A 9350-nucleotide genomic window follows, 5' to 3' on the forward strand; every position below is an offset into this window, starting at 1 on the left:
GAGAGGAAATGTTTTGAGAATGATGAGGGCAATGAATGTACAAATGCACTTTATACAATTGATGTGTGTATGGAATGTGATAAGAGTTGTATGAGCCCCTAATAAAATGATTAAAAAAAAAAAAAGATCCAAAGGGCTCAAGGACCGAGCGCAGAGGGTTGGGAAAGGGGAGCACCGAAGCAGGCAGCACAGGAAGGAAGTGGGGCTGGGGAAGGGGTATGGAGGCCTGCCAGGGATGGGTTGGAACAGAATATGTATGAATGGCTGACTATAAAATTGATATCTGCTCTATCGACCTTCACCTAACTCACAATTAAAATGTTTAAATAATAATAAAGACAGTGGAACTCAAGCTTTCCCATTAGCACTCCAGCCCTCAGTCACCTCTGTCCTCCTGGGGCCTGCTACTGTTGCCCGAGCCCCCTCGGTCCCGCCCACTGTCTGCTCTGTGTCCCCCCACCACCTGGCCAGCCTGCTCCCCTGCATCTGACAGGGTGGCTGATGTTCTTTCCACAAGGTGCTGGCCTGACATTTTCCTCTCCAAAGGAGCTATTTGGGGAATGGAAGTAGATGGGCTTTTGGACACACGTGTGTCTCCCTGCAGCTAGCAGGCCCTCCACACACTCGGTGTGCACAGGACTGGACCGGTCGGCGCCGGTGCTCCTCGGCCATTCCAACCACCTCAGGTTCAGTGGTGGAGGCTAAGTGTTTGCTGGCAGAATCAACTTTCAGGAGGGAGGAAATAATACATACACTTTCCTGAAAATCATAAAGCATTGAGTCAGAACTCAAACTCTCTGCAGAAGAGAGAAACAAACCAACCAAAAAAACATAGCAAGTCAGACGCCCAGAGCCTCAGCCCTCCTAAGTGAAGGAAAACACACAATGTGGGCGCAGGGCTGGCAGCTGGTGTGCCCCTCATCGTGACTCAGAGTGAAGGAGCTCAGCCTCCCAGGAAAGCCTTCTGCAGCAAAACAGGACAAGACAAAGGCCACTTCTCTATTTAAATAATGCTCTGCTGCCACATGCTCCCTTGGTGGGTTACATTATGGCCTCTAAAATAGGTGTCCATGTGGAGGCGCAGGAGGAGGCCTGACTTGGAATCAAGCACTTGCAGTGGTAATTAAGGTAAAAATGAGATCATCCTGGACTAGGGTGAGCCCCACACCCAATGACGGGGGGCCTAATAAGCAGCAGTAAAAGAGAGGACACAGGGAGACACACAGAGAAAGGCCAGGCAAAGAGAGGGCTGAGGTCAGAGGGATGCTGCCACAAGCCAAGGAATGCGAGGAGCCCCCAGAAGCTGGAAGCACACAGGGGAAGCTCCTCCTCTGGAGCCCTTGGCAGGAGTGTGGTCCTATCGGCACCTTGGTTTCAGATGTGCGGCTTCCAGAACACAGAAAGAATGCCTGCGACTTTAGGTGACCACATGCATGGTAACTTCTGGCTGCAGCCCTCAAATGTTCTACTCTCATTCTAATAGTTAGAAAACTGAAGGTCTGGGAAGAGAGAAAAAAAGGACACAGTTTAGAAGGTTAAAAGAAGGTGGAGGAAATATGTAAGGGAACCTCCGATTCTTGTCTCCTGAGATGAGGCCCATCTCGGTTTCTTAAAAAGCAAAAACCCAGGGTGAAGACCTGGCCTCAGGAGGTCGCTGGGCTTACCACTCTTTCCAGGACAGTCAGCAGTTCATCGTCCAGCAGGGCTGCCTGCAGGAGGGTGCGCAGAGCCCTCTGCTGCTGCTCCGGCAGCTCCACAAAAGGCTGGAAATCCTTCTCTAAGAGCAGAGCATCTGTGGAAGCAACAGAGGATATGCCGGGGCTGGGGGTGGCTGTGCATGACTCCCCACAAGGAAGAGCCCGGTCCCCAGTTCTTTCATAGATGTTCCCACCTGCGCAGTCACAGTGGAGCTCAATCAACAACCAACTGTTGTCAGAGGAAGGCAGGAAGGGAGGGAGAGAGGAAGAGAAGCCCCCGTCTGTATCTCAGGGTTCGGTGTTTTATCCAACAGCTCACTAAACATTCATTAAGCCTAATCAATTCTTGTCTTGGAAAGTCATTTAGACCACTCTTTAGCATGATCTCTGCGGAAGTAAATCATCCAAGACTGAATTAATAAGCATTAGCCGGCACTTCTATGATGCTTCAGAGCCCTACAGGTTCCAAGATGCATTCTTTTTTTCACATCCTGTCTTTCAATTCACAGCAGCTACGGTACACTTCAGCAGGTGAGGCACGTCGGTCAAAGGGGCTGGTCCTCTAGTTGCCGGACCAAAACAGCCAGCCATGCTTCCGTGTTCTGCCCTCCCGGAGGACAAGCACTGAGGCCTGCCCTACTGTCACTCCTGTCTCTCCTTTCATCCTTTCTGAAAAATGTTAAGATGGTGAAAAACTCTGAAGCAATGAAGTGGGTAAAACGACAACTTGATACGACACTTCTTTCACTAATAAAGGCAAGATGGTAGCATGTGAGCAAGTGGTGCTGAAGGAAGATGTTCAAGCTGCACTGAAGGCATTAGCCCGACACAAGGCTTCAGGAATTGATGGAGCACCAAGCGAAATGATTCAACAAGCTGATGAAGCGCTGGAAGCACTCATTCATCTATGCCAGGAAATTTGGAAGACAGCTAGTTGGCCAGATGACTGGGAAGAGATCCACATTTATACCCACTCCAATGAAAGGTGACCCAACAGAACTCTCAAATTAAAAAACAATATCATTAATATCGCATGCAAGTAAAATTTTGCTGAAGACCATCCAGCAATGGTCATAGCAGTACACTGATAGCTGCCAGATGTTCAGGCCGGATTATTCAGAAGAGGATGTGGAACGAGGGATATATCATTGCTGACGTCAGGTGGCTCTGAGCTAGAAGCAGTGGATACCAGAAAGATGTTTGCTTGTGTTGTATTGACTGTGCCAAGGTATTTGACTGTGTGGATCATAACAAAGTATGGGTAGCCCTGAGAGCCAGGGGAATTCCAGGACACCTAATTGTGCTCCTGTGGCATCTTTACATGAATCAAGAGGCAGTTGTACAAAGAGAACGAGGGAATAATGCATGGTCAGCTAGATCTCTTGGGATAAGAATCTGAGAATCTGTTAAAAAATTTCTCTCACCATCTTTTAGCCCTCAAACTTGTCCTCTTTCTCTCTTCCTCCGAGACCCTGAAAACCAGGAAAGGTGTGCATCAAGGGCCTATCCTCTCACTATCCCCACTCAGTCTGTCTGCTGAGCAACCATCAGCGAAACTGGATTCTATGAAGAAGACTTGGCGTCGGGAATGGAGGAAGGCTTATGAACAACCTGCCATATACAGAGGACACAATCCACGGAGGACTCAAAGTAACCTCCTTGCTTACCGAAAGTGAGGAGGGCTTGAACAGCATCGGTTACAGCCTTCAGTACTGATTACGACGCAATGGAAAGGAGACCAGAATCCTCACAACTGGACCCATGGGCAACATCATGATAAGCAGGGAAAGATCGAAGTTGTCAAAGAGTTCCTCTTGCTGGGATCCACAATATTGGAAGCAGCAGTCAAGAGCTCAAACGTGGCGCACAGGACCTCTTCAGAGAACTGACAAGCAAGGAGGTTACTTTGAGGACTGAGCTGCGCCAGACCCAAGCCCTGGTACTTTTAATTGCCATCTCTGCATATGAAAGTTGGACACGGAACGAGGAAGATGGAAGAAGAATCGATGTGTTTGTATTATAGTGCTGGCAAAGACAGTTGAAGCAACCTGACAGCAGCCAAGGGCAACCAGCTCCCTCCTGGAGTCCACGGAAGGTGCAAATGATTCGTGGGCTTGCTGCTAACGGAAAGGTCAGGAATTTGAGTCCACCAAGAGGCACCTCAGAAGTGAGGCCTGGCAAAGTACTTCCCAAACCAAAAAAATCCACCATTGAAAGCCCTATGGATCCAGTCCTACTCTGATACACACGGGGCCACCGTGAGGTGGGGTCACCATGATTTGGAGTCAACGTGATGGCCGCTGGTAATACTAGTAGGTCTCCGCCACCCCACTGACACTGCACGGTCAAGCCCGGTTTAGGAGCCAAGGACACAAAGGTCAAGCCAACAAACCACTCCTGCCCAGCTGGCGAGTCCCAGGTTCCCTGCTCTGCCTCGGGCTGACGCCAAGAACTCCGTCCGGGGCTCACCTGTGGATGACAGAAAGCCGCAGCTATCTTCCCGCGGTCCCGTCACGCAGAGCACCTGGGGGACCCAGCCTGCTGGGTTCTAACCGCGCACATCATTCAATGAGCAGCTGAAAACAGCCCATGGTGCGTCTGCGAGGAGGCGGAGGGCCTGCGGCCCTGCCTACGACAGGACAGGAAGAGCCCTTTGCCAGGTAGCCCACCGCCACGCCTGGCAGCCCGGGGCGTGTCAGAGAATGGTGCGCCCCAGGGAGCCTCGGGCACTGGGGCTTTGCGGAAGCTGATCCTCAGCTTTTCTTCCCAGACACCTCTGGATGGACTCAACTCCCCACCCTGCTGCTGGGCAGCCTGTTCGCGTCACCGGGCTCCCAAGCCTCGAGGCGTGCTCTGCAGTGGGACCCCATTGCTCTCTCTGCTTCTTTGTGCCCCGAAACCAAAAGCATCTCCCCGGCCGGGACCCACTCAAGCCCGTCGGCGGTCGCTCTTCTATGCCGCTGAGCCAGCCCCATTCGGAGCCGTGGCCTCACTGTGTCTCCGCCTCCCCTGGTACTCCCCACTCCACTCCACCCACCTCCCAAACAGAAACACCCCCAAGATGCTCCTCCGGCCCCCCAACAGCTTTGTAAAAGACAAGGTGCCTCGGAGAGAGAGCAAGGGACCGCGCAAGGGAGGCACGTCCCAGGTGCCGTGAGTCCTCCCCGCGGGGCGTTCTGGCGCCGTGATGCTCGAAGCTCCATCCGCGAGAGCAGGGATTGTTTCCACGGAGCAGATGCAAACCTTGGCTTCTCTACCCTTGCTGTCGACTTAGCTATCCTGCGTCGTCCCCACAGTGTGTGTGGGTAAAGCGAAGGACAACCGCCGCCCCTCCCTCCTTCACCCCTCTACCCCATTCCCACGCCCATCCCCACTGCTCCACGGAAGGCAGAGGTCGCGGCACAGCCCCGATGGCTTGCACTCAGCTGCCAACGGGAAGGTGTGCAATTCAAACCCACCCAGTGCCACAGCCGAAGAAAGGTCTGGTTATCTGCTTCCATAGACACGAAGGCCAAGAAAGCCTGGTGGGGCAGCGCTGCTCTGTAACCGTGGGTCACCAGGAGTCGGAGACAGCCAGATGACAACAACGAGGCTTAGTTTTGCTTCCCACCACCCTTTGCTCAAAGCATAGTGTCCACACCTGAGGTGTCCCTCCTCCCCCCATCTCAAGCACAAGACCAATCCCACCAAGGGAATCGGGAGTCTGGGGGGCACCATCCTAGTTCCAAATGTTTCCCAGGAGGCCACTGCGAGTCCTCATTAAAATGAGGAGATGTGGTTCGTGAGGGATACTGCAGTTCAATTTGCCATTCACTCACCACACCACACATCTGGGAATACCTTGTTTCAAAGCACTTAACGGCTCCTCCGGGGAAGACTTCTGGTGCGCGGCATCCAGCATGTCCACCTGGGCCATCATTCTATAGGCCACGGGGGTCATGTCCACGGAGTGGCTTCTCTTCTTTTGCTCAAAGCCACCACACTTGCCTTGCAGGAGGCAGAATTCTGTTAACAGGAGAAGAAGACAAGCAAGGCGCGGAGTCATTTCTTTCCACATCTTAGATGCCCCAGACCAAACCCAGACCCAGGATTCTGGCTCATGGCAACCTTACAGGACTGCTGCTTCTGGGCCTCCAAGGCTGGGGATCTCCATGGGAGCAGACAACCTCATCTTTCTCCAGGGAAATGGCTGGTGGGTTTGAACCTCCAACGTTGCTCTTGCAGTGTGAGCAGTCCAGTGGGTAACCCACGGTGCTACCATGTCTACTTTAGTAGATGCTCAGCCTTACCTACAGGTGGTGGGGTAGGGAGGCGCATGCATGGGCACACACACACACTCACACACACAAACCCACTTCACCCCCATACGATCTGTTTCCTCTACATGTCATGCTATGCTTGAACTAAACACCCAGCACTTCCTACAAATACACAGGAAGGTCGCTAGTGTGTGCTGCGAATGGACAGGAAGCAATCTGTCAAACACTGGAAATGTTTTCTTAGCCTGATTGGAACAAGCCAACCCTAACCACACAGAACAACTGGGGGAAAGATGAGCACTGGGGAGATTAAGGACATCTTGTCAATATACGTCAGGGTACAAATGGCATTGTGATTCTGCTTTCGAAAAGAGTCAACTTTTTTCCATGAATAATTAGGGTAACGCACGGCCACAAAATTAACTATAGATTTCTCTTAGATGAATGCAGCTCACAGACATGGTGAGTACACAAAACAATACCAGACTTTGATATAAATGTAGTTCTATCAAGTCCAGGAAAGGCAAAACCAGTCCTTTCTAAAAAGCCTTATCATTTAGAGACAGAGCCTCCGTGGCAGAGTGGTTCTGCATTCGGCTGCTAACTGCAAAGTCAGCAGTTTGAACCTACCAGCTGCTCCTTGGGAGAAAGGCAGGCTTTCTACTCCCATAAAGAGTCTGAGAAACCCACAGGGGTGTTTCTACCGTGTCCTACACAGTTGCTGTGCGTCAGCATTGTCTTGATGAGAGCGAGCTTTTTCTGTTGTTGTTTTGGCATCTTTTAGAGAGACTGAATTTATAGGCAAAAACAATGTGGGGGGACGGGGGCATTTCAAAAAGTTCATGGAAATATTCTATCACATTCCAATTCCATTTTGGGAGCTCCTTTCCCCTACCCCACCCCCATATAATTCCTGGAATTGACTTCCAAACAGTCCACTGTGGGTCAGAGTGGGTAGGTGAAGGGATGGATCCAGCGTGTGCCCCTCAGTCACTGAAGCTGGATCGTAGCTGTTTGGAGATGCTTTGTGCTTTCCTAGCTGCTGAGCACAGGTGTGGAATCTCCCATACTACACAGCTTTCAGACAAATGATAAAAAGACATCTTTCTTTAAACATGTCCTTATTTGTGAGCCCAGCCAAGGAATCTAACTGTTAGGCAAAGATATAAAAGTTGTGTCCTTACTAAGCAGAAGCAGTAAGGAAACGCATAAACTGGGGTTTTCTGGAAGCTCCTATTTAATCATCTGTCCCCTTAAGCCAGGGGCTTATCCAATAAAGATGTGACGGAGCCTGGCATTTGCATGAAACATGGGCGCCACAGATCTGAACACACAGTTTCACTTGTTGTGGGCACGAATGATGCCCTTAGGAAGATCCGTCTTGAGACAAGTGTGCCAATCCTTCATTTGTTCATGGAGCGGGTCCGTGCTCACCGGCCCTCCAGGTGCCCGGGCATGGGATTCCAGTGATGGGCCCCAGGTAATGACTGCGGTCCCTATCCTGACAGCTTTCTCCAGAGAAGAAAAGCCCCTCCAACCAAGAACTTGATGGGCTCCATGGCAGACGATAAGGTGCATATTCCCAATTCAGATCATTGTCTCGGACCATTCCCCTGGTTCACAGAAGCATAGCTTACTGCAGTACTCATTGTAAGTAGCACGCACGTGCACACACACACACACACACACACACACACACACACCACGGAGGTGAGACTTCACACATGAGTGGGTTCCTTCCTCCAACTGAAGCACAGAAATAAAGAAGAAAGGTGAGCAGTTATGGGTGCTCTGCTGGCCAGTGTTCCCGTGGAGGGGAACAAGGGAGAGAACAATACAAAGGGGACCCCCCCCCCCCCCGCACACACACACAGAGTTAATACTGCCTTATACCCTGTCAAGAGCCATATTAAAAAAAAACAAACACAGAGGTTGAGGTCAGTACCAAATCGCAGCGTGGGGTTCTTACAGGCACAGACAGCCACGTCTTTCAACCTCAGCACAGCTGGGGGTTTGGACAGCCAACTACATCACCAGGGCTCCTAAGGAAGCATCCGCCAAACAATGCTGAGCCAACTAGACACCAACACCACTTGTGCAGGGTAGGCACAGCTGCAGAAGATTTTTCATCATCAAATGTGACATGAGCCGCCCCCCTGTGCCAGGCACTGTGCCGGGCACCACAGATACAGAAGGACCAAAGCACAGGCCAGGCCAGGACACAGGAGAAAAGGGAGGCAAGGGGCTAAGCAGGTTCCTGACGCCAGAGTGGCTGCGGGAACAAAAGGCCTCCCAGCAGCTGTCAGAAGGAAGCTGGCTGGAGGAGAGCAGAGTGTGCCCACAACCTGAGCAGCAGCAGCCCCAAGACTCAACGGTAAGAGACAAATGGGCTCATTCCAGCACAGTGGGCCCACCCTGGCAAAACCACTGGGCTAATGAGGAGCGACACTGGAGCCACAGCTTGGTTAGTCACCACACACCCAGCTCAGAGTCTAGCCTCGGGACGCAAGGCCCATGGGAGGTGTTTGTGCAAGCACTGCACGGATGCCGTTCTGTTTCAGAACCATCACACTGGGAGGCGGTTAGGATGGAGGAGGCAGGGAAGGATGGGCCTGGCAGTGGAGCCGGGGAGGAGTCTGCAGCAGGAATTCGCAGGGAGATGCTGGCATCTGAACCCGTGGCCTCGGGAGAAGTGCACAGGCCTGGGAAGAGGGTGGGAAGCACTGTATTCGGGTCCATAGATGAGCTGATGGGAAAACTGAGCTGGAAAGAGACTGGAAAACGTGTGAGCTTTTTCTTGGAGTGGAGTAGAGGGAGCACAGAGGGGAGTCATGGTTCAGGAAGCAGAGGGGTTCTGTTTACAGTGATGGGAACCTGGGCAACAGATCTTGATGGTGGCCACACAACATGAGGAAGATCATTGATGCCACTGAACTGGACATGTGAAAAATGTGAAATGAGCCAGGGCCGAGTTATGCGGAGACCCAGTGGCGTGGTTATTATACACTGAGCTGCAATCCACAAGGTCACCAGTTCAAAACCACCAATAGCTCCTCCAGAGAGAGATGAGGCTTCCTCCTCCGGCAAAGAGGTACACATTTTGGAAACTGACTAGGAGCAGTTCAACTCTCTCCTACAGGGTTGCTATGAGCCAGAATTGATTCGATGGCAGTGGGCTCGGTGTGTGATATAGACATGTAGATATATATATATATATATTTACAATTCAAAGATGAAAACAATTTATTTTTTAAATCCCTAACTGAAAGTATAAGGTTAGAAAGTATATTTGTGATTGTCCACACATGTGGCCTGGAGAGGGAGGAGGGCCACGCCTTCCCCCGCCCTCTCCACGGGAGGGCTGCAAAGGCTGCTTCCCCTAAGGCGCCCCCCA

General features: G+C 51.6%; 1 protein-coding gene across 2 annotated transcripts in view; it reads right to left on the reverse strand.

The window, feature by feature from the left end:
- The window catches only part of GSDME (gasdermin E), a 99205-nt gene that overhangs the window by 39592 nt on the left and 50263 nt on the right, over window positions 1–9350 (reverse strand). For both annotated transcript variants that reach the window (XM_045288803.1, XM_045288802.1), the window contains exons 6-7: window positions 5538–5702; window positions 1665–1792 (exon numbers count right to left, since the gene is read on the reverse strand). In XM_045288803.1, coding sequence (XP_045144738.1) covers window positions 1665–1792; window positions 5538–5702 — 293 coding nt within the window. The remainder of the gene's footprint in view (window positions 1–1664; window positions 1793–5537; window positions 5703–9350) is intronic.

This window comes from Echinops telfairi, unplaced genomic scaffold (assembly GCF_000313985.2).
Source record: "Echinops telfairi isolate 266 unplaced genomic scaffold, ASM31398v2 ScPeMD7_23;HRSCAF=83, whole genome shotgun sequence".
Classification (NCBI taxonomy): domain Eukaryota; kingdom Metazoa; phylum Chordata; class Mammalia; order Afrosoricida; family Tenrecidae; genus Echinops; species Echinops telfairi.